Here is a 25938-nt window from a genome sequence, read left to right as displayed (position 1 = left end):
TCTATAGGAAGAGGGGAAGAGTCAATGGAGATAACAAAACCAAATATGAGCCCCAGGAGGATACGGGATGGGTTGCAGACGATTGCAAGAGAGAATAGGAATCGAGAGGACTTGCAGCCAGAGGGAACGGGGATAGACGGGAGAATCGCACCATCACCAGGAAAAGGCAGGTCTACATGATTGGGAACTCCTTACTGAGAAAAATAGACAGGCCTGTAACCAGAGCTGATCCAGAGAACAGAACAGTGTGATGTCTTCCAGGTGCTAAGATATGGGATGTGGACCTGAGGCTGAAGAGGATCCTAACGGGAGCAGGAAAGAATCCACTGATTGTCCTTCATGTGGGAACAAATGATACGGCTAGATTCTTGCTGGAACATATCAAGGGAGACTATGCCAGGCTGGGGAAGACGCTTAAGGAAATCGAGGCTCAGGTGATCTTCAGTGGGATTCTGCCTGTTCCTAGAGAAGGACAACAAAGGTGTGACAAGATTATGATGATCAACAGATGGCTCAAGGCAGTGGTGCTATAAGGAGGGCTTTGGGATGTATGGCCACTGGGAGGCATTCATGGACAGAGTACTATTTTCTTGGGATGGACTTCACCTGAGTAGGGAGGGAAATAGAATTCTAGGATGGAGGCTGACACAACTGATTAAGAGAGCTTTAAACTAGGAATTCGGGGGAGATGGTTGGGAGATGTCCAGATAATCTCCATGCTGGAGTTTAACATTGAGAGGGAAGAAAACGAAGTAAGAAAGGATATAGCCGTGGGTAGGAGAATGGACATAAGGAGGAAGGGTAGTGTAAATACCAGTTTAATAGGTGATACTGGCAGTAGAATGTTTGTGCCTAATCAGGTAAAGAATGTGAGCGAAGCCAAACAGCAAAAATTAAGATGTTTGTACACCAATATGAAGAGCCTAGGTAACAAAATAGAGGAACTAGAGTTACTGGTGCAGGAAGTGAAACCAGATATTACAGGGATAACAGAAACATGGTGGAATAGTAGTCATGACTGGACTACACGTACTGAAGGGTATGTGCTGTTTAGGAAAGACAGAAATAAAGGCAAAGGTGGTCGAGAAGCATTGTATGTCAATGATGAGGTACTCTGTAAAGAAATAAGAATTGATGGAATGGATAAGACGGAGTCTATCTGGGCAAAAATCACATTGGGGAAGAAAGCTACTAGAGCCTCCCCTGGGATAGTGCTTGGGGTGTGCTATAGACCACCAGGATCTGATTTGGATATGAATAGAGACCTCTTTAATATTTTTAATGAAGTAAATACTAATTGGAATTGTGTGATCATGGGAAACTTTAACATCCCAGATATAGACTGGAGGACAAGTGCTAGTAATAATAATAGGGCTCAGATTTTCCTGGCTGCGATAGCTGATCGATTCCTTCACCAAGTAGTTGCTGAACCAACAAGAGGGGATGCCATTTTAGATTTGGTTTTGGTGAGTAGTAAAGACATCATAGAAGAAATGGTTGTAGGGGACAACCTTGGTTCAAGCGATCATGAGCTAATTCAGTTCAAACTAAATGGAAGGATAAACAAAAATAGATCTGTGACTAGGGTTTTTGATTTCAAAAGGGCTAACTTTAAAAAATTAAGGACATTAGTTAGGGAAGTGGATTGGACTGAAGAACTTGTGGATCTAAAGGCAGAGAAGGCCTGGAATTACTTCTAGTCAAAGTTGCAGAAACTTTGCATCCCAAGCCTGCATCCCAAGAAAGGGCACAAAATTCATAGGCAGGAGTTGTAGACCAAGCTGGATGAGCAAGCATCTCAAAGAGGTGATTAAGAAAAAGCAGAAAGCCTACAAGGAGTGGAATATGGGAGGGATCAGCAAGGAAAGCTACCTTATTGAGGTCAGAACATGTAGGGATAAAGTGAGAAAGGCCAAAAGCCATGTAGAGTTGGACCTTGCAAAGGGAATTAAAACCAATAGTAAAAGGTCCTATAGCCATTTAACTAAGAAGAAAACCAAGAAAGAAGAAGTGGGACCACGAGACAATGAGGATGGAGTGGAGGTTAAGGATAATCTAGGCATGGCCCAATATCTAAACAAATACTTTGCCTCAGTCTTTAATGAGGAGCTTAGGGATAATGGCAGGATGACAGACGGGAATGAGGATATGGAGGTAGATATTACCACATCCGAGGTAGAAGCCAAACTCAAACAGCTTAATGGGACTAAATCAGGGGGCCCAGACAATCTTCATCCAAGAATATTAAAGGAACTGGCACATGAAATTGCAAGCCCCCATTAGCAAGAATTTTTAATGAATCTGTCAACTCAGGGGTTGTACCATATGACTGAAGAATTGCTAACACAGTTCCTATTTTTCAGAAAGGGGGGGGAAATGATCCAGGTAACTACAGGATCTGTAGTATTCAAGGTCTTGGAAAAAATTTTGAAGGACAAAGTAGTTAAGGACATTGATGTCAATAGTAATTGGGACAAAATACAACATGGTTTTACAAAAAGTAGATTGTGCCAAACCAACCTGATCTCCTTCTTTGAGAAGGTAACAGATTTTTTAGATAAAGGAATTGCAGTGGATCTAATTTACCTTGATTTCAGTAAGGCATTTGATACGGTTCTACGTGGGGAATTATTAGTTAAATTGGAAAAGATGGGGATCAATATTAAAACTGAAAGGTGGATAAGGAACTGGTTAAAGGGGAGACTATAACGGGTCATACTGAAAGGTGAACAGTCAGGCTGGAGGGAGGTTACTAGTGGAATTCCTCAGGGATTGGTTTTGGGACCAATCTTATTTAATCTTTTTATTACTGACCTTGGCACAAAAAGTGGGAATGTGCTAATAAAGTTTGCGGATGACACAAAGCTGGGAGGTATTGCCAATACAGAGAAGGACAGGGATATCATACAGGAAGATCTGGATGACCTTGTAAACTGGAGTAATAGGATGAAATTTAATAGTGAAAAGTGCAAGGTCATGCATTTAGGGATTAATAACAAGAAGAGGAAGTTTCTCACCTTCTGCAGTAACGATGGTTCTTTGAGATGTGTCCCTATGGGTGCTCCACTTTAGGTGTCTGTGTGCCCCTGCACCTCTAATCGGAGATTTTTGATAGCAGTGTCCCACTGAGCCCACGCATGTGCTCTCCCTCCCTCGTGGTCTGCCTCGAGGCCATTTAGCACTGCACAGGTGAATCCCTCTCACTTCCTTCTCTACCACAGAGCCCTATAGAGAACTCCGAAGTAGAGGGGAGAAGGACGGGTTGTGGAGCACCCATAGGGACACACATCTCAAAGAACCATCGTTACTGCACAAGGTGAGTAACTTCCTCTTCTTCTTCGAGTAGTGCCCTATGGGTGCTCCACTTTAGGTGACTCCAGAGCAGTACCCACCACTGGAGGCTGGGACTTCGGAGTGGAGTCTTTTACTACAGAGAGTACTGTGGAGTTGAAGATGGTGTCAGCGGCCAGATCTTCAGTGATCGCATAATGTTCTCCGAAAGTATGGACAGAGGCCCCAAACATTACTCTACAGATTGGGGAGATAGGGGTATCCCTATGGAATGTGATGGAAGTAGGAAGTGATCTCATGGATCATATGGACGGAAGCAAGTTGCGCCCTTGCTAAGTGATTAATGCAACTAGAGACCCATTTGGATAGTCTTTGAGGAGATATCACAGAGTTTTTGAATCTTCCTGAGGATGAAAGGAAGAGTTTAGGGGATTTCCTGAAGTCCTTAGCCCTGTCCAAGTAGAATGCTAATGTCCTTCTAATATCTAGCATATGCACAATTGTTTCCCAGTTATCACAATGTGTTTTTGGGAAAAAATAGGGAGATGGATCTGTTGATTCATATGGAAAGTGCAGAAAAAGTAGGGAGAAACTTGGGATATGGCCTTAGAGTTGTTGAGGTTTTTTTTAAAGACAAAGGCCATGCATGAATGATGGGTGTGCCATCAGGGCCGCTATTTCTCCTATGTGCCTAGCTGAGGTGGTGGCAATTAGAAATGCTGTCATCATGGACAGCTGTAAGAGAGAACAAGTTGCCCTGGGCTCGGAGGGAGGTCTAGTCGAAGCCCTGAAAACTAGATTAAAGTCCCAGGCTGGAGCGAGTGGTATCACATGGGGGAAGAGAGTCCCAATGCCCTTAAAGAGTCTACGCATTAGTGGTTGAGCAAACTCCAAGTGGGAAGCCATTTTCGCCATGAGATGTACCTGAAGGGAGCTGAGTGAGAGTTTAAAATGTAGTGCAAAATCAGAGGGAGGAAAGATGAGGTTGGGTCTGTCCGTTTGGAATGGTACAAACTTGGAGTCATTTCCATTTTGTAGAAGTGGTCAGCTTGTGGTTGTGTTGCAACATGTGTTTCAGCTTGTCAGAGCATTCTGCTTCTAAGCCTTGGAACAAAGAAAGATCCAAGCCTGGAGGCGGAGGACCCATGGGTTGGGGTGAAGGGTCAGCCTATTGTTTTGAGAGAGCGGTTGAGGAATGGGCTCACGTCAGAGAAACAGGAGGGCATATTGCCATCTGCGTCAGGTAAGGGAGCCAGACTTGTCATAGTCAAGACATCAATCACAATAACTCTCGCTTTGTTTTGTTGAATTTTCAACAGAATCTTGGATAGGGTAGGAAACTGAGAAAAGATATACAAGTGGGCCCTGTCCGCTGGGAAGATGAGGGCAACTGCCAGTGAATGTTTCCCCAAAGGGTGGCTATATCTTGAAGCACCTGTGAATTCAGTATACACTCATTGTCGTGAGAAAATTCCAACTGAGACTGTTGGTTATCCCGTTCTGTATCCCTTGTAGACAGACAGCTGAGATGAGCACATTGTGATGGGTGCATCAATTCCAAAGTTTGAATGCTGTCTTGCAGAGGGAGGGAGATCTGGCAGCTCCTTGGCAGTTTATACAAAACATACAGGTCACATGAAGTCCATCTTAACCTTCGTGTGTTGTTTTTGATGAAAGGCAGAGTCTGTGCACAGGCACTCCTGACAGCCCCTAGCCCCAAAAGAGTGATATGGAAGGCCATTTATCCTGAACCTTGTTGTTGTGTAGGTGAGCTCCCCAGCATATTAGGGAGACACGTGTCCCAGGGTGGTGAATGTGAGTAGTGAGAGGAGCACTCTCGCTTGTACTGCATCAGGTTGGTGCTGATAAAGTCCAGTCACTGTACCGGGGTTAGTATGCCACTACAATGAAGAGAACCTTGGAGACTACCCTGTGTTGAGCAGTCTGTACCTATAATGATCCTGCCCTAAAGGTAAGCAATAGGAAATCTCCTGTACGATGGTTGTATTGAGATATGGAAGTAGGCACCCTGTAAGTTCAGGGGTAGCAATCAATCTCTTTGCTCTAGAGCTGGTCCTAACTGCTGTGAAGTAAGGTAAGGTGACTTCTGAGTGGCGTTACAGCAGTGTAGATGGCAGCTGATGCTGTAAGGTATCATTGTTCAGGCCCCTGACCAGCTCATCAAAGTGCTTATAAGAGGCAATTTGAGAGGTCATGGACTGGGGTGTAGACTGTTCTCACTTTTGAGCCCTGGGCCTCTTACACTGTGGCTCATAACAGCACAGAGATGGTGAGTATTGAGAAGATTGTGATCTGTGGTGTATCTTTTCTTCTGTTCCACAGTGTAGATTCCTAAGGAGTGTAGTGCAGTCCGAGAATCCTTCAGGATGTGGAGAGAAAATCTGTCTTCTCCGCAAAGAGTTGAGCCCTTCAAATTAGAAGTCTGTAGCTCTTTATGCAATCTAGAGAGGTGTAGCGAACAGAAAAAAACTCCACCACCCACCTCAGTACCACTGTCATGGAGACTGGGCAGGCACCTGTAACAGCTACATCCAGTGGTGTCTCTAGGACCAGTCTGGCTATTAACTGACCTTCTCTAAGAATGGTCTGAATCTGTTCTTTTTGTGTTTCCAGTAATGTCTCAGAAACATCGTGGGTTTCCCAAGATTAAAAAATTGTTTTGGCCATGACAGTTTGGTAATTTATGACTCTAAACAGTAATGTTGATGAATACGCCATCTTGCGAAGCCTGATCCTATGGAGTTGACTTGGCATTATGTTGCTTGCTTCATGCATTAACCACATCCACTATGATGGAGTTGGGTTGCGGATGTTGAAAACAAAGTCTGCCTCTTTGGGTAGAGATGTAGGGTTGTTTTTGTTTACATTCTGTTGCTGGTTGGTGCCATGGAGGCTGGCTATGCCAGATGATTTTGGTAGGATCTAGAATCAGCTCATTAATAGGGAGGACAGTTCTAGATGAGAAAGGTAGTGTGTAGAATTTCCACCAACTTGTGATGTGTATCTGCCACCTCCTGTAAGAGAATCTGCAGCTCATCTGCCACCCTCTTGGTAAGATCCAGAAAGTTCTTAAATCTTCACCTAGTGATGAGGGGTGGGCAGCACAGTCTCATCTGGGATATATGAGGAGAAATGTGCTGAAGAGGTAGCTTCCTCTTCAGGTGTGGTTTTTTTCTTCCCTTCCCCCTTCTTTCCTGTTCTGAAAAAGCTTTCTCCTGTCCTGGCTCAGATGTTCTACTGTCTTGGCTCAGGTGCCAGACTGTAGCAAACCATCTGGTGGACTCTCCCTGAGAGACACCGGAGACGGTCACGCTGTGTGTGTACATACCTGAAGTTAAAATATGGCCTTGGGAGGGAGAGGCAGGAAGGCATGCACGGGCGGTTGGCGTGATGGAATTGGGGATTCTTTTAGTGTGGTGGTGGGCCACCTTGAGGGGCCAGGGAATGATCTCCTCCTGGCCAGTGTCAGATTCATCAGTGGGTAAGGGTGCCGCTGACTGGGGTATTGGCAGTATACAGCCCAGTGCTAAGAACGATTCTGGGTGCCGGGATGTGCTCGATACCAGGGTCCTGGTACCAAGTAATGGGGATTGTGGTTCTTCCTCAATCATCAGGTCTCCAGGGTACCAGAGCTCATGCAGTACCATGGGTTCATTTGGTACCACAGAGGAGGGTCCGTGGTACATTGTCGGTACCGATAGTTGGGCAGAGCACTCCCTAAATGAGAGTTTTGCCCAGTACAAAAAGTTTGTTAGTGCCACTTTCTTAGAGACAGTATGGTAATGGTCTCTCCCTAGGTACTGAGGCCACAGGTCTCCAGAGTATCAGAGTACCTGTGTTCCCATGGGCTCATCCGGAACCCCAGAGGAGTGTCTGTACTTGGTGTCAATGGTTGGGAAGGTGAAGAACACTTCCTAGATGGGAGTTTTGTTGCATCTGGTACCAAAGGGTTTCTCTATGCCGCTCTTTTAGAGATGGTACGGTAACTGTTGTCTCCTCTCCATGCAGTAGTTGCCCAGAGTAGAACTCAGAGCAGCACAGAGCTTACAGAAGCCCCTTGTCGTGGGGAGAACAGAGCTCAGAGCAGGGCAGAGCTCAGAGCAGGAAGCCCCTTCTCAGGTTTCAGCTTCCAGAGCTTCAGTGCCCAAGGGTGCAGCAGCTGAGCTCACAGCAAGAGGTTCCTCTGCTGGTATTGTCCTACCCATGGCCGCACTGGGGAGCACCCCTCTGGCTGGCCAGTTGCTCGGAGGAGCCTTTCCAGGGGGGGTCTGCTGGTGGCTTTTTCCCCCTCTCTCTCTTCTCCTCTTCACCACTCGACCCCTTTTGAAGTGAAGGCTCCGGGGATGATCCACGGTCAACACCCACCGGAATCCCCTGCAGACTGAAGTGTTTTCTCTATAGGGAGGAATTTTTACTTCAGCTCCCGGTTCCTGTGAGGCTGCAGTTTTAGGTGTGGCAGGTAAAGCACTTCTGTGGGAGTCTCCCAGGCACAGTGAAAGTGTCTGGCCATTACAGGAACTGACTCCTGGCAGGAGAGGCACTGCTTGGAGCAGAGAGCCAGGCAAGCCCCTGGGTAGGGGGTTGTCATCCCATAGCAGGGAGGAATATGCAGAAGAACATGGTCTTTACTTTTTTTTTTAAACTGAAAAAAAAATAATCATGAGTCTACTAGATGCCGGGGGGGGGGGGGATATGCTCCCACACAGAGAAGGAAAGAAGTTCTTTTCCTTTTTCTCTTTTCTTTTTAAACCAAAGGAATAAAATAAAATAAAATACTAGCCTGAGTACTTTTAGAGAGAACAAAGGTAACAAAACCAACACTACTTATGCTAATGACACAGATAAGGAAGGGACAACTGCTCCTTCCCTCAGATGCCAAAGGCAGTAGAGAAGGAAGAGCCTCGAGGCAGACCACAAGGGAGGGAGAGCACATGTTGAACAGCAAACCATGAAGGTCCTTTCTTTTCCAGCAGTCCCTTTTCTCATTCACTTCACTTCACATTTCCCAACATCAGCAGCAAATGAAGCAGGGATTCTACACACAACAACCTCATTCCTACTAAACAATCCTGACTCATTCATAGAGTATTGTTGAAAAGTCATCAAATCCAGACCCTGCATTGTGCGGTACCTCAGCTTCCTTGATGTTATCAGCTCTCCTTCCCTGCTACGTAGAGGACCTGCACTTTCCTTCATCTTCCTCTTGGTACTAATGTATTTAAAGAACCTCTTCTTATTGCCTTTTATGTTCCTTGCCAGAGGTATTTCATTTTATGCCTCAGCCTTTCTGATTTTGTCCCTACATACCTGTGCTGTTCTTTTGTACTCCTCCTTATCAATTTGACCATGTTTCCATTTTTTGTAGGATTCCTTTTTGGTTTTCAGGTCATTAAAGAACTCCTGATGGAGCCATATTGGCCTCTTACTATTCTTTCTATCTTTCTTTTGCATCAGAATAGTTTGCAGTTGTGCCTTTAATGTCGTCTCCTTGAGGAACTGCCTGCTCTCCTCAACTCCTTCTTCCCTTAGATTTTCTTCCCATCGAAAAGTTGAGTGTTTGACTTTGCAAACTTCATATTATTTTAATATATTTTTAAAATAATTAATTAATTTGGCAAGCACTCTGTACTCCAAAGCAACACCCTGGCACCCCCATATTCACCACTATCATATAATTGTGATATGTTTTGTACAAAGTATGCCTTGTGAGGTATCATTTTAAAGTCTTGATTTGTTGAACATTAATATCCTGTTGAATTGTATGTGCTATCATTGTATGTGGAGTTATGAAGTTTTGCTATGTGTATGTTACTACAAGATGTTGTGAAGTTGGAAACACCCACAACTAGACTTTCAGCGGGGCAGCCAGACACTGATGATGGCCCATTAAGTGGAATACACACTCGCAAGGAGTACCCCAGGAACTGTATACAATGGAGACCTCTCAGAAATAGCATGTAGACTCAGGTCCTAGCAAAAGATCTTTCCAGCAAGCTGGAGGAACCTATAAAGGAGGGGAAGTGACATCGTCATTTGTCCTCACTCCCCTCACAACTCAACACCTGGAAACATGTCTGGAGAACAAAGACTTTGAACAGGGGAGGTGGTCCCAGGCTGGAAAGGAGAATCCCAGCTTCTGTATTAAGGAACTGTACCATCAGGGTGAGAGACTGCTTGATTCAAATCCTGTCTAGTTTATAGAACTGAGATTGCAATTTTACTTTTATTTCCTAGGTAACCAACTTTGATCAGCACGCTTATTACTTATAATCACTTAAGATCTATATTTTTGTAGTTAATACATCTGTTTTATATTTTACCTAAAACAGTGGGTTTAGCTTGAAGTACAAGGGAAATCTGCTCAGGAATGAGAGCTGGAGCATGTCTTCTCCACATTGAGGGAGGGGCAGACTGGGTAATAAACTTACACTGATCAGGCTTCTGACCAGGGCAAGATGGTACAGCTCTGAGGTCCTGGCCTGGGGAACTGTGGGGAACTGGCTGGAGCCTCTCCATTGTTGGTTCATGAATGGCTAGGAGAAGCATTCATGTAACTCATCTGGGTGTGTCCCTGCCTGTGGATGGCTGTGTACATGAAATACCTGATCGAGTTTGCAGCTTGTCACAGCATCACAGTGTGAGAGGGAGCCCACTTTGGTGAGACAGAGGGCTCAGCAGTACCCCAGTTCCAGATTGCACTCCAGGGAGCCCATCACACCATGCTATTGTGATTATTTAATTCCTGCCAGTATGTTTTTGCCAACAATCATACAAGTTACACATAAGGTGACTCAGAGGTTTAAACTTTGCTCTCAAAGTTTTCAAACTCTGGGGGCATGGCTACACTTGCAATTGTAGAGCACTTTGAGTTAAACCAGCCTTCGTAGAGTGCAGTAGGGAAAGCGCTGCAGTCATCCACACTGACAGCTGCAAGTGCACTGGTGTGTCCACATTTGCGGCACTTGCAGTGGCATTGGGAGCGGTGCATTGTGGGCAGCTATCCCACAGAGCACCTCTTCCCATTCTGGCGTTGTGGCTTGTGGGAAGGGTGCGGGGCATTCTGGGTCCTGTCCCAATGCCCCGTGATGCATCGGTTTGCATCCCAGCAATCCCCCTGCTTCCGTCCACAATTGGCACCATCTTTCAATGTTTTTTGTACTGCGCGCTCTGTCTTCCTTTTCAGTCTGCGGGAACGGAGCCCGAACTGCTGAGGAATATGCTGACGAGTCTCGCCAGCACATCACGTTTGGCAGTCAAGTTATTCCTTATGATCCAAAGGGACAGCAAGGACTCTGATGATGATGATATCGATGCGAGTAACGCATACGACACAAGTTTGCTTGTGGCATTCATGGAAATGCTGACCACCGTGGAACGGCGTTTCTGGGCTCGGGAAACAAGCACTGAGTGGTGGGATCACATCATCATGCAAGTCTGGATGACGAGCAGTGGCTGCAGAACTTTCAGATGAGAAAAGCCACTTTCATGGGACTGTGTGAGGAGCTCACCCCCACCCTGCCGTGCAAGAACACGAGATTGAGAGCTGTCCTGACGATAACAGCATCCCCACAGTTATATCCTCATGCTGTACCCTCTATAACATTTGTGAAGGGAAGGGTGAACAATTCACTTAGGCATGGAACTCAGAGGTTCAACACCTGGAGGCTGAATTTGAACAGCCAGAGAGCAGGGCTATTAGAGGGGCCCAGTGCGGGGCTGCAAGGATTAGGGATGCCTTGAGGGAGCAATTTGAGTCTGAAAGCCACCAGTAATGTCTGGTGCCCTGCACGGGAGTGAAGTACAGTGGTTCCAATGTTAGTAGGAATCTGTGTTTGCTACGTATGATACACTGACTTGCAGTGCCTGTTGCTTTCCTGGGCTAAGGTAACTTTTACGTTATGCAATAATAAAGAATGTTTTCAAAGCAAAAAAAATCCATTTAATGAAAAGAAAATGCATTTATTGAAAAGAAACACAACTGCTTGGGAAACACAAAGGGCAAGGGGGTGGGGTGAGGAACACTTCAGGCTGGCTATACTGCATGGTGATGGGGGTTGAGTGCAGTGGGTGAGGGTCGTAGTTTTCAGGGCTGGGTGGTGAAGCTACAGGTGTTGGAGGCAGCTGATGGCGACAAGAACCCGGATGTAGGGGAAACTGGGTTGGAGGTGACATGGGGGCACAAGGGAAAGAGTTTTGGGACAAGAGCTGCGGGGGGGGGGGGTCAGGTGCGGTAGTGCTCCGCCTGCATGGCTACGAGTGCCTGGATCGAGTTCGCTTGGCGCTCCATGATGCTTATCAGCCGCTCTATGCTTTAGTGTCAGCGATGCGCATTCTGGACCCTCCTTTCACTCTCCCGCCACTCCTGCACTTTTTAATTTTCATTAAGGGAGTGCTGCATGACTTCATGCAGCATGTCCTCTTTGCTTCTACATGGCCTCTTCCTGATTCTTTGCAGCCTCTCGGCTGGTGATAACGTGGACAGCTGAGATCTCAAGGTTGCATCTGTAAAGGCAAAATGCAACACTGAACAGAGGCAGCATTGTTCACACCAGACAGAGCAATGATTCCCCTGTACTTAAGGGCAAGCATAGTCTACACAATAGCATAATTTACCCGTCCCAAAGTGAGCGCACATACCCCACGGGAGCCCCAAAATGGTGAGTAAGCACAGGGTCAAGGGGGACTGATTCTTTCATGGCTGTTCTGTCCTCTGGGTTTCTGTGCCTTGGGGAGAGCCAACAGCTTCAGGGGGCCCCTATACTGAACACTGTCCCTATATTTTCCACAGGAGTTCATCCTGGAAGATATCTCGCTGCTGAGGGTGACCTGGGAAGCAAAGGAGGGTCTTCTACCACAATGCGGCTTCCGCCCTGGCCCATATGCAGCTTGCCTTTGTGCAGCAATGGTCCCCCCGCCCCTCACAGCACAGTGGCGCGGACATGTTAGCCTGCCTGGGACAAGGACCACAGTGGCTCTCCCATGAAACCTGCGCAAGCACATTGGATGAGAACTTTGAAGAGATCACTGAGGCCGATTACCACGATGTGAGAGAGCACATCAACGCCCTATTCTGCATCTAGGCATGCATGCAGCCCTAACCCTCCTTGCCCCAAGAGCCTGCACCGAATAACTTACTTCCTAAAATAAAAGCCGCTTACCGGGAACCTCTTCTGGTGTTTGTCCTTTCCCATGCACCAGCCGCCGTAACTGGCTACCTTCCTCGTGGCTTGAGAACAGCTCCCGGCTGCATGCATCTAGGGATGCCAGAGTGTATTCCTCCTCCTCAGCACCCTTGGTCCCACTTTGCTTCTCCTCCTCCTCCTGCCTTGTTGGACTGTGCTCTGAAGTGTCCATGGTGGTACTCAGAGTGGAGGTGGGGTAGCTCCCAAGTATCGCGTCCAGCTCTTTGTAAAAACGGCAGATCGCAGGGGCAGCACCAGAGCGTCTGTTTGCCTCGTGGGCTTTTCAGTAGGCATTCCACAGCTCCTTCACTTTAACCCTGCACTGCAGAGCATCCCGGTCATGGCCCCTTTCCATCATGTCCCTTGATATCTGCCCGAAGGTATCATAATTCCTATGGCTGGAGTGCAGCTGGGACTTGACAGCTTCCTCCCCCCAGACACTAATGAGGTCCAGCACCTCGCCATTGCTTGGCGTATGGAGGCATGGTCACCTGGAAAGATTCGCTGAGAGCACTCCATGCCTGGCTGAGCAAACAGGAAGGGGATTTTCAAAATTCCCAGAGAATTTAAAGAGCAGGTCTGACAGTTGGTCACCTGAGGGCAGGGCAGTAGAGTTCAAAGTGATGACCAGAGTGGATAGAACAGGCATTGTGGGACACTTCTGGAGGCCGATCAGAGCACATTAACAGACCAGAGCATCCACACTGGCACCGTGGAGCTCCAGCAGGGGCTCATCAAATGTTATTCCACTCACCAAGCTGGAGTAGCAGGAGCACTCTAGCCACGGAGTCAGAGCGCACTCCTTGCCTTGCCAGTGTGGATGCGTGGAGCGCACTGGGCTGTTTTAATGCACTTTAACTCGCAAGTGTAGCCATGCTGGAAGTCTAATGTACTTGCTCACCTTGTCACAACCTCAGGGGTTCCCCTGGGGAAGGCAGATCAGCACTGCATGTTGCTAACGCTGTTGCAAGCATCGCAAAGCATTTTGGGGAAGGTCAAAGGTGGGAGTGGGGAGTGGAAGATTATTTTGCAGGCTGCAAGAGGCCAAAGGGGGAAGGAGAAAGAGAGCAGAGAATGGGCTAACTCAACACTGCAGCTAGCAAGCTCAGTCCAATGATAAGATGCTGGCCCCAGTCCGAGGTCATGGCGCTAGATGAGAAGTTTATCTCTCACACAGCCACAGCCAGCCATGGAAAACACAGGCAAGATGACGAGGGGGGGAGCAGAGCTTCGCATCCCTGGAGCCCTTGTGTTTTGGGAAAGTGAAGAAGATCACAGAAAGCCAGTTTGGACTGGCACAAAGAGCACCAGGAACAGAGGTCATGGAATGGAACACCCCCAGAGGAGCCCAGGACTTAAAATCCTCCTGAGATCTGGAGCAATTCGGAGATTGGCAGCAAACCCTGGACGACCTGTGCGCACAGGACAGAATTCCCATCCACCCTTCCCCCTCTTCTTCTTATGTTACACCCAGGCCTGGCCAGCCTCGGGTAGTGAGTGTGTGAGTATGAACTTGGGTTAGGGCTTGGGACACTAACGCTTTCTTCCTTCGTCTGAGTGACATAGGAAGCACTCTCTGCTGTTATTTTATTGTTTTATCAATAAAGCTTTAAAACTTAGACACTTGGTGTGTTCTGTCATCTCCTTCCTTAACGATCCTATGGCCTCAGCCTGATCACCTGACGCCCCAGGCAGGTTGGTAACATAAATCTGTCACAACCTCCTGACAGAAACCTTCAATTTCCTGCTCTTTCCCTACAGATTTCCTGATTCACTCTTTTCTTGTCAGTTTTGCTGCATTACCTCTTTTTTTTAAAAAAAAAAAACAACAACTGGTCCTCTTTTAGGAACCAAAGTAAACACCACAAAATAGTATTAGATTAACACAAGCAATGTATTTTCTTCTTTCCAATATACAGAGTCTGAATAATCTGAAATGCCCATATTTTATTGTATGCTTTTACATGTTACTCTCTTATATTTTTCTTTATGTGCTTTTATAATGCAGAGCCAAAACTAACCCTATATTTGTTTCAAGTCAATTGGCTGTATTGGGAGCTTTAGCTATAATTGTTTTTAGTGTGATATATTTGTATTTTAAGAACAATTTTTCTACATGTTGGGATTAATTTTTTTTAAAGTATGTTCCCTTGACCAGCACAAATGAAGGATCTGGTTCTGAGAGGCAGAGAACACTTGTATTTCCAAAGAACTTGCTGGTGTCCAGCATCTCTCAGTGTCAGGCTCATAATTATCATGAAACTGAATATAGCCAGATTATGGTCTTCCAAAATCACAAAAGGAGATTACAAGGTGATAATGTAGAGATGCCAATCAATGTTCATCACAGAAATTAACTTAGTTTGAAATGTGTTCTGTCTCCAGTGTGTGAGGACTTTGAACAAATAACTCTGATCAAACAAACCATCACAACTTTACACATTAATACCTGATCAAAAGCTTACTGCAATCAGTGGAAACAATGTCACTGATTTCAATGTGCTTTGTAGTATTGCTTCTAAGCCCAGGATTTCAAAGTGGTTTACAAACAGTATATGTCACCACTCTGCAAAGGAAGCAGATAAACAGCTGGATAAACCACAACACAGCTGGATAAACCACAACACTGAGACAAACTTGCTCTTGGTTACACCAGCATATATCCAGAGTAACTGAATTGGTTTCAGTGGAGCTACTCCTGATTTACACTAGCATTATGAAGTGTAAAATTTAGTTCATAGAAGTTAAGTGATATGCCCAAGGGCACAGAGTAAGACAACAGTGAATTTAGGAATAGAACCTAGGAGTCCTGAATTGCAATATCTCATCTAATCACTAGACCACAGAGTCCTTCTTGAGGAATCTACAGAGCTACAGATCTACAGAGATGGAAAAGTAGACCTGTTCCATCCACCTTCTTCAGTACTGTCAAGCATATCTAAGTATGTCCTGATCATCTATAGATCACAATAGAATCTCCATTCAGAATGGAAGCCAGATTATACCCAGGAGATTAAAGGAACAAACCAGTGACTATTTAAAACTGGGATGGTAGGACAGCTTTACCTGTTGAGACCCATCTACATTTTTCTTGCACTAAATTGTTCTCACCTGGTGGACTCCCATGCCCTGCTGCAGCTGTAGCAATAGCAAATGCAGAAGCAGGAGAAACAGAACAGTGGCTGTTGTCAGCAGTCTGTACTGTAAGGAACAGACAAATAAAGGTCAACAACTTGTATTTGGTTTTAACTTTTTTTTTTAAAGCATATCAATTTTCATATTCTCCACTCCCCCAGCTCACAGGGTAAAGAGGGAATATACAATACTTTACGTAAGCGTGCATATTTTATGTTCTCAATGAAAACGGATTCTGTATTAGAGGCAAAAATGTTTAAAATATATTTGTCATTTGATTTTTATCACCAGATCACAATAATAAATAATGCTGTTTAACAAAGTGCATGATGGTGCCAATGTGAAGAAAAAAGATTAACGAAACAAAAATGAAAGTTATGATACAACTGCTTAAAAATAATGGTGCTAAAGTAATAGAGGTATGGTTAATTTACTTCTCAATTGCATCATTTTCAATAGTCAGCCCAAGCAAAGTAAAAATGGATATTATTTTGAACAAGATTTAAGATTTCCCCCTGGTTGTGACCTAAAATTAGCAGAGCTTTGCAAAACTTACAGGTATCACTTTGGAAGAAGTTTTGAGAACATCTCCTCTGATTTCCATTCAAATGGTTTTGCTTTGCATTTCCAGAGTTTTCAAACCAAAAATTCTGACACACAACCATAAACTATGCCAATAAGTAAAGTTTGGTTTTGGCTTAAAATTACTATGAAATGTTTTCATAAATTATTAGTGATTACTGGGGAGGATTATATTTGTGGGGTTTTTTTTCTCCCAAACATGAAATAGTTGGCTTACAATCTAGATTTCAAGAAAGGGCAACATTCTAAATATTTATGGATACAGCAAGTAGTTCTGTTAGTAATTCGAAGAGCCATGTGAGAGCTATTAGAAGATCCACCTCTTGCTTTTTCTCTTCAGTTGAGTGATTTACTCAATACTGGAATGAATAATCTGATACCATCTGTAAATGTTCCATGTCACACATGGAGGAACAGACACAGTCGTTTCCCATTAACAATAATGGGAGTTGTGCATCTAATCATCACATATGGTACCCAAAATGTGCCCCCATAATAGCTCCTGCAAATCTGTTAAGGTCTTGTTAATTCATGTAAGAATAGGATTGAGTCAATATTATTCCTGAACTAAGGTACATCCTGTTCCAGATATTACAGATCATTTCAGCACTTCCTAACTCCCAGTATGCTTTTCATTCTCTTGTTATTAATATGCCAATTAACTAGAATACTGTTATTCATATTTTGCTGGCTTTTTTACATCTGAGAAATAAGCAGAGACACAAACTAACCACATTATTTAGAAAATAATCTTTGCAGGAAATTAAAAAAGAATTGGAAATACATAACTTAGTCTCCTTCCAAGGCAATGTTTCTTACCTCCTGGCTGACGGTAGCGGAGATGTCGTGGAGTTGAGGGGGATCGACATGGGGAAAGCTCAGGTGTCTCGACAGTCGAAGTGCTTTCAGGAATTGTCCTGTCCACTGACACAGATTCTAGAACTGCTGCTTTAAAACACCATGAATGTTAGTACAAAGGTCACTCTGTTAGTACAGTGGTCACCATTATTTCCATAATTTACAGCCCATTAAATGTGTAAACATTATTTTCAAATATCAAGAGATCTAAACAACAGTGAAACAGCTTTAAGATATGAAGCCATTTCCTTCAATTTTTCAGTCAAAAAGGTTCTTTTTAAGCACACAGTTTGTACATAAAGTGGCTCATTTCTGAGAGATGGTTGGAATGTGGGTCTACAAGAAATACTGAAGAAGCTTGTGTCTCCACACTCGCAGTTTATGAAAAGCACAGAGAATAACAAGGTTATAATGGATCAAACATATAAACATATACTGTAATCATAATAATATACACATAGAGCCCGATGCTTCCCTCTGTGAAATCATTATATATTTTGTTTCAATGAACATAGTAAGATCAGGTCCATTAAAAAAAAAAGTACATTATACCAATATTTACAATTTAAACCTATTTAAGCCCCATTTAATAAGTATGAAAGTTAAAATTTAGTCTCTTATATATTTTGCTTTATGATATTCCTTCTGTAAGCTGACAGTGCAACTTCTTTAAGAAGGCTCAGCAACAATATTCCTCTGGATAGAGGTAAAGGACTCGGAAAATACCAGGCAACTTCATAGGTACCAATGACATAATGGTAACAAGGCCCATAAATAAAAACTTAAAATGAAAACCATCAAGTGCTAAAGTGTCATTTTAAAAAATAGCCCTGTCATGATTTTGCATATCCTTAAGCAGACTATCCAGGGGAACATAAGCATGATATGGATAGTTTAATCATAGGATTCACATATCAAGTGTGAGAAAAAATCATTAGTAAGTCATTATATATAATCACAAAACTGCCTACTAATACAGAACTGAACAGCACTGCAGAGCTCATTACTCCATTGAGTAAATTAATGTCCAAATGGTAAGCTGGCAGAATGACATGTGTCCGCATGAAAAATAAAAAATATCTACACATAATGCTTCTCTATTGGATTCTACAATAGATTTGGAACTGCAACTCTTACAACACAAGCACTGTACTCTAAGTTTTAAAATGAAATTGTCTACACCAGTAGGCAGATGTGCAGAAAAAGCATTTGGAACGTGGAGAAAATTTCTCTTTAGATGATAAATGGGCCATACTCAAGACGAAATAAATAACAGCATTGACTTGGAAATTGAATTTGTACAGCCAAACTGGATTCATATTAAATCTGCCTCTTTGGAATCTTAGGAGAAGATGAGTAATGAAACCAATTGATCCTAGATAACTACTTATCACTTGTTAATGGTCTCTTTCTTATGCAGAAAACTTATGTTAAGGAAATAACAGGTTAGTACTTTGTATTTCTATCACTGTCACCACCCTAAGGGCATGGCTACACTTGCAGATGTAGAGCGCTTTGAGTTAAACCAGCTTTCGTAGAGTACAGTAGGGAAAGCGCTGCAGTCTGTCCACACTGACAGCTGCAAGTGCACTGGCTTGGCCACATTAGCAGCTCTTGCAGTGGCCACAGAGAGCAGTGCATTGTGGTAGCTATCCCAGCATGCAAGTGGCTGCAATGTGCTTTTCAAATGGAGGGGGGGGTGGAGTGTGACAGGGAGTGTGTTGTGTGTATGTGGGGGGAGAGAGAGTGGGTTTTGGGGGGACTGAGAGCATGTTAGCATGCTGTCTTGTAAGTTCAGACAGCAGCAGACCCTCCCCCCAACCCCCGCCTCTCTCTCTCACACAGCATTCCACAGTAATGGTTTGCTTTGTCTCGGGCAGATAAGCATGCCGGCTGTCAGAAACGGATCTTTCAAAGGGCATATCCGCATTCCTTCAGCAATTCCAAAACAATGACAAGAGTGGCCACTTGACTTAAGGGGATTATGGGACATTTCTGGAGGCTGATCAGAGCGCAGTAATGCAACACCTCATTCACACTGACACCCAGGCGTTTCAGCCAAGGCGCACCAAGTGTTAATCTTCTTGCCAAGGTGGCGTACCAGGAACGCTCTAGCCGTGGAGTCAGAGCACTCTACATGCCTTGCCAGAGTGGATGCGTAGTGAGCTAGAGCACCCGGGGCTCCTTTAATGCGCTCTAACTCGCAAGTGTAGCCAAGCCCTAGGGATGGATTTTTTAATTCCCTTTCCTTACACTTTACAGACCTATGACAAAATGACACTCTTTCTGGTGAAGACTGCTAGATACAGTTTCCTCCAAAATCTCCCAGTGCAAGTCCTTCATTTGTCTGGCTCCCAAATCCATAGGTGTTACAAGCACTGCAAAACAGCAATGTAATAGATTTAAAATTTTATTAAAGCTAATGTTAAAAATATGATGTAATACATAGGTTGAGAAAAGAGTGTCTGTACATTTGGGTATCGTGCTAAGATTATCCACAAATACAAAGTTTGTTTTTAAAGTCATAAGATACATACAGTGCACAATCAGCAATAACCCAAATTTAGGTGAATAAATTTAAGAATACAGTTTCAATATTTAGGTACATTAGATGCATTCAGGTACATTATTCATGAAAAACATTATACAGAGAGTTGGTGGTGGAAAGCAAAATATATCAGTGAGTGAAGATTGTCCCTCAGTAATTGAGAATTTAAGATAGGTTGTCCATTTAGGGGAAAAAACAGTCCATCAGGAAAGTATTTGAGTTACTTTCCCAACTGCACTTCCCATCGGCACTCCACCTCATCCCTCCTGGTATTGCCAATGTCCGGTGATGTGTTCTATGTAGATGTCCCTTGACCATCTGACGGTGCCACATCAGCTGAGCATAGCATTAACCGACTCCACATTCTCTCAGTACTCGCTTATTTCTGTGGTCCCATACACCCAGGGCTCCGACGATCAGCACGTGAGTTTGGACCTCATAGCCCCTAGTTCTCAGGGTGTCAGCTAGAGGGGTGTATTTCTCCACCTTTCAAGATTGGGCATTGTGGAAAGCCAGGGTCCTGTTTTCGAAGGGCACCATGATGTCCACCATGATGATCTTCTGGTTCTCGTTGGTGATGACAATGTCTGGTTGCAATTGGCTGTTGGTTCCAGGGATGGAGGAGTTCACGACTACCTTCCTCACAGGTGGCAGGATGGCTCTGACAAGGTGATCTTGGATGGCATTGTGTCGCAGTTGACAGGCTCTGGAATGGGGCTTGCAGCTACACAAGACATGGGGTAGTGTCTCTTTGACATACTTCCTGCATTGCTTGTCCTGATTCCCGTGGCGGATGGCTTCGTTCAGTGGGACGCAGTTGAGCAGGGCCCGGTGGATGAACCTCCAGTTGGCAAATCGGGTGAAGCTGCCCCCAGGGAGGAAGTGGTTGCTGGCATCCCATTTGCACATAATCTCAAAGGTCTGCCCTGGTCCAGCTTCTGTTTCAGGTTTTCCACGTATTGGCAGCAGATGGCATCCTTCAGGGTCCTCTCCAGCTTGGTTCTGGCTCTCGGAATGATGATGTATTTATGTGATGTTTTCTCCATTTCTAAACGTTAATATGCTGCCTCTATAACACTCCCAGTACCTATGGGCTGGGGAATTCCTGTGTAATGGTGTGATTTGCCCCATGGGCTGAAGAGCATGGGGCTAAGCCAACCATGATTACAAGATGAGACACATCTGAGTAGAATCAAGTGATCCCAGAATAAAAAGAGCAGGAAGGTGCAGCAGTAGGGAAGGTGGCAAGACGAGGAAACTGAAGCTAAGTCTGCAGATAAACTGCAGGGAACAAGAATATTCCTGCAGGGCCCTGAGTCAGCAGGGGAAAAGTGCACAATGCAGGGGGAAGCTCTCCAGGGAGGCAGGCCTGGGAGTAGGGTGACCAGACAGTAAGTGTGAAAAATTGGGAGTGGGGGGTAATAGGCACCTATATAAGACAAAGCCCCAAATATTGGGACTGTCCCTATAAAATTGGGATATCTGGTCATCTTACCTGGGAGAGCTCCTGCACAGGAAGCAGGGCAAGAGACTGAAAGACAAACTCTCAAGAAGGAGGGGGATGTGCCCAGCTGAAATTGGGGTGAAAACTGAATGAGTTTGTGTTTTGTTTTGAAAGACTTTGTATTGGACTACTGGGAAAGAATGAACTAGGCTTGGGGCACCTGAGGACTAAGTAAGTGGGATCCCTTCTGGGAATTGTTTGGACTGCTTTGTGAATTGTGAGTTTTTGAAGGACCCCTGAAGAGACAGGACAGCCTGATAGGCAGGGTGCAGCACAGCAACATCTGTCCACAAAGGGTGCTCAACAGGCAATCAGAAGCCACACTGCTACACTCTGCAACATCTCACTTTCTGGCATTAGATAAGAATAACCCATACTTTACTGTTTTAATGTGTAGTGTATAATAAGAATAATATATCCATCTAGGACAGCAGCTATTTTGTGTATAGTTCATTCTACACTTTGTGTCAGATTCTGCAATCCCAATGGGGCTACCCTGGTGTAAGAGAGAAGAATTTGGCCAACTGTACATAATAAATACTATATTTATGTATTCTAAGAGTATGTTGGGATGATACAAATCTTCCATACTATGTAATCCATATTAATGTCCAGCCTATAAATCACGTAAATAGAGCTCTACAAAGATTTCAATTGAAAACTGAACAATGATGATCTAATATAATTCCTAACAATGATTTAGTAACAAAATATAATTAAAGAATGAACCCCAGCCCTGGAGACCCTGGCAACAGGTTGGCCCTCACTAGCCTAAGCCTGGGCCCTGGCCAAGGGGGAAAGTCACAGCAGAGCTGTCATCGGTTGTCCTTTAATCCTTTCAGCAAAGGCTACAAAAAGTCTGGGAGATGATCTGAACTATTTTGTGCAGTCCAGGTAAAAGGACAGAGTCCTCCACACATTCAAAGTATGAAACACCTCCTCAGCTTTGCTAGAATGAGGTTTAAGGAAAAAACATCAGAACATGAATGGTCTTGATTCAAATGTGGAATGCAGATACAACCTTAGGCATGAACTTAGGGTGTGGGTAAATGGAGCCCTTGTCTTTGTAAAATATCATGAAAGGAGGGTCAGCTGCGAGACCCTCTTCATACAAGCAACTGTGCCAAAAATGCTGTTTTCATCATTATCAATGATATCAGTTGTTGCTAAAGGTTCAGAGGGGGAACCCATTAAAAAGAGGACACTATAGTCAAGTCCCATGACGACACTGGATCAGACAATGGAGGATACATGTGGAAGAGTCCCATTAAAAATCTAGATACAAAGGATGCGAAAAGCCAGGAAAAACATCTGGTGGTGGATATATCATAGAGATGGAAGCTAAATGGCCCCTCACAGAACTGATGGAGAGACCAGATGATTTCAATACAGAAGGTAATCTAATTTCTGCACTGTTTGTTGACAACTGATAAGATTCAGCCCAGATTGAGAATTTCTCCATTGTGCTACATAAGTGGCTCTGGTGTCCTTTCTGCTGCTCACCAAAATGGCCTGGATATCTTGAAAGCAAACTTTTTCCTCACTGCTCAACCAGAGATCATCCACGCCGTGAGGTGAAGTGATTGTAGGTTTGGGTGCCATAAGTCATCTCAATCACCGGTAGAGTTATGGAAGGTCGAACTGAGTCAATGCCTTGGCCTGGCTGGCGTTATGAGGATGATGATTGCCTTGACTCTTTTTAGCTTCTTGATCACCCTCAGATTTAGAGAGATGGCAAGAAATGCATTCAGCAGAAGACTTGACCAGGGAAAAAGGAAAGCATCTGACAAAAGACAAGGGCTGCTATCTGCTCTGCAGCAGAATTTCCTGCATTTATTGTTCAGTTAGTTGCAAAAAGATCTATTACTAGATAATCCCACTGATGAAAGATCTGATGCAGAATGTCCTTGTTTATTGGCCACTCATGATGGTCTACAAAGTTTCTGTTGAGTGAATCTGCAATAGCATTCCTCCCCCGGGAAGGTGAAATGCCTTTTGCAAGACGTTCTTTATGAAGAAGTTCCACTGATGAATCATTTCTTGGAATAACTGATTCCGTCTTGCATCCCCTTGTACAGATAAAACAAAGTGGTAGTGTTGTCGGCAACGGTGAGTACTTGAACCACCTGGTTGCTGATGTTGAAAATGAACATCTCACATGCTCTCCGAGTTGCCTGAAGCTCCCCTATATTTATGTGGAATGAAACCTCCTAATGTTTACAAAGTGCCAGAGCCCGAAGTTGACCCAGATGGGGCCCCCAACCATTAATGGATGTTTCTGTTTCCAGCACCATAGTCGGTGGTACCCACATAGTTCAGGCAACTCTGACTGCAGTTGGAGTAGCAAAGGTGAGTCCATCAGAAAACACAACAAATCTTTTGTCATGAGAAACACCTGCAGCATCGATTGCACAAACAGTGGAGGTGAGTGAACAGTTGCCAAAACTGATACTGGATCCAACGGTTCCGGGATTGAAGATCTCGCCAATAAAGATGAAAGCACCAGAGTCAGCAGTGTCGGTGATTGATGGTGCTTACAACAAGACCTTGACTCAGCACTAGGATACTTTTTAGTGCCTTTTGGTGGGACAAATAGTGAGACTTCAGCGGTCTATCAGTCTCATATGATTTTGAGCACTTCAAGGAGACCATAGAAAAGGAAGAGAATGACATCTCTCACCTGAATCTAGCTTTGGAGCCTTGGAAGCTGGATGGGCACTGCTCATGGAGAACTCTCCTTTCTTTCATGGTTAGGTTCAGACTCTGAACCAGAATACATTGCCTGTCTGAGAAGATGAATTTTTAAGAAATTCCTCTTCCTTTGTCCTCATCGGAAATGAGGTATAGATAAGACATTTATCCTTCACATGTCCCTCACCTAAGCAAACTAGGTAATTTTTGTGCCTGCCACTGACAAAGAAAACAACCCTGCACCTGGTACACTGTTTAAATTCTGGGGATTTCTGCATGACAAAAATCCCAGAAACAGCTAACTAACTGCATAAACTATACTAGTTGGCAGCCTTGCTGTAGCCATGTTGGTCCCAGGATATGAGAGAAACAAAATAGGTGCGGTGATACTTTTTATTGAACCAACTTTTGTTGGTGGAAGAGCCAGGCTTTTGAACTACATTGAATACTTCTTCAGGACTGGGGAAAGAAATGAGTGGTTGAGCTAAATACTAGTTGGGACAGATAGTAAAGCATAAGGGGTAACACTGGTTTCATGGCTCATTACAATCTGTAACATATACCTGTCTGCTAACATTTAGTGGCCTACTTCAAACCACTTTTGCATAACAATCTAACCTGTATTGCCAACTCTATCTCAAGTGTTACCCCTTAGGCTTAACTATCTGTCTCAACTTGTGCTCAGATCAGACTCTCTGATTTCTTTTGCCAGACATAAAGAACTGTGTAGATAGAAAGCTTGTCTCTTCCTCTAACAGAAGTTGGTCCAATAAAGAGTATCACCTTACCTATCTCATCTCTCTTAAATTATACTAGAACTAACATTAAAGTGAACTATAACTATATACAGTAAGAGAAACTCTTTCTTAAAGCTGGCTACCAGAAGCTCAAGACCTATGCGAAGCTTCAACTCCCGCCACAGGCAAAAAGAAGAAACTGAGAAGAAGGCGGTGGCTCTGCCCCTCTTTATGCCCTTGGCTCTGCATATGGGGCCAGCATCTGCACCACCTAGTGGTAATTCTGGCAAAAGTCTCTGACTTGAGTGCACTAGGTGCACATATGCCTGCAGTGGAAAATATATGTGCACAAACACTCAGAGCAGAACTAACCTTATCATGCAGACTTGTCAAAGCAGATGAGTTCTTTACATTGTTCAGAACCCTTCTTTTTCAGGGGAATACTTTACAAGTCATATCACAAAGGGAGCACATCTCACATTTATTTCCGGAAGGTACCAGGGAAGTTCCATTAACTAATTTCTGTTCCCTTTGGCACACAGGATAGTTGAACTCTTTCCCCTCAATCCCATTTACTCTTCTCCCTGTTCTTTGAAGGGCCATTGTTGATGTGTTCCATTCTGCCACATTGCTATTCCTACTGGTAACACCAGATGCAAAAACAGTGGAGCACTGGGAATTTGAACAAAACATCTACTATAACAAAAATAAAAATATGAGCACTGGATTACTGAAAAAAGGAACTGTTTTACTAAGCAGTGGGAAACATTTACTTTAGCCCAGATACTGGGTTGCAGTCATCTGCCAAGTGTTCAGTTTATATTGGTGACTGCTATATTTTCCAATATAATACTCAATATACTGCAGTTATATAATACCTCTTCTAATGCTTCTTCTTAGCTTGTTACACAGATCAATGCGAGGATTCTCTAAATTCTCTTCTATGGATCCAGGGTTTTGTTCAGGGGAGGAGGGGCCCTTGCTGAGGTCCAGCGGTACTTTGCTAGCAGTGGGTGGTGGGGATGTGGCCGGGCTGTAACTTGAGGTAGGACTGCTGGCAACAGACGAAGTAGAGAGATCTAAAGCCCCTATTCTTGAGTTCAGTGGTGAATTAGTCAATGAGAGTTTTCTGGTTCTGACAGGTGAGGAAGTTCTAGAGAGTGACAGTGGGGGAGGAGATGAGAATTTGCGACAAAGATGTGGTGACTTCCCATCAGCCAGGTGTTCTCCTCTGTTGTTTTGACTGGTAGCAAAAAACAATTCCAAAGACCTATGAGTAAGACACACAAAAAGCAAAATTAATGTTAGCGAGTACAAACAGATTTAATGAAAAACATTCACAAATGTGCTTTTTGTGAACAACATATTTATATTATTTGCTCCTGAAGG

At 44.1% G+C, this 25938-nt stretch overlaps 1 protein-coding gene across 2 annotated transcripts in view; it reads right to left on the bottom strand.

Moving 5' to 3' along the window:
• RASGRF2 (Ras protein specific guanine nucleotide releasing factor 2) overlaps positions 1–25938 on the bottom strand; it is a 215838-nt gene that overhangs the window by 87087 nt on the left and 102813 nt on the right. The window contains exons 15-17 of one of the 2 annotated variants that reach the window (XM_073344381.1): positions 25428–25819; positions 17031–17159; positions 15606–15695 (exon numbers count right to left, since the gene is read on the bottom strand). In XM_073344381.1, coding sequence (XP_073200482.1) covers positions 15606–15695; positions 17031–17159; positions 25428–25819 — 611 coding nt within the window. The remainder of the gene's footprint in view (positions 1–15605; positions 15696–17030; positions 17160–25427; positions 25820–25938) is intronic. The other variant, XM_073344380.1, reaches the window with a different exon arrangement.

This window comes from Lepidochelys kempii, chromosome 5, assembly GCF_965140265.1.
Source record: "Lepidochelys kempii isolate rLepKem1 chromosome 5, rLepKem1.hap2, whole genome shotgun sequence".
Lineage (NCBI taxonomy): Eukaryota > Metazoa > Chordata > Testudines > Cheloniidae > Lepidochelys > Lepidochelys kempii.
This window is presented reverse-complemented; position numbering and strand designations above follow the sequence as displayed.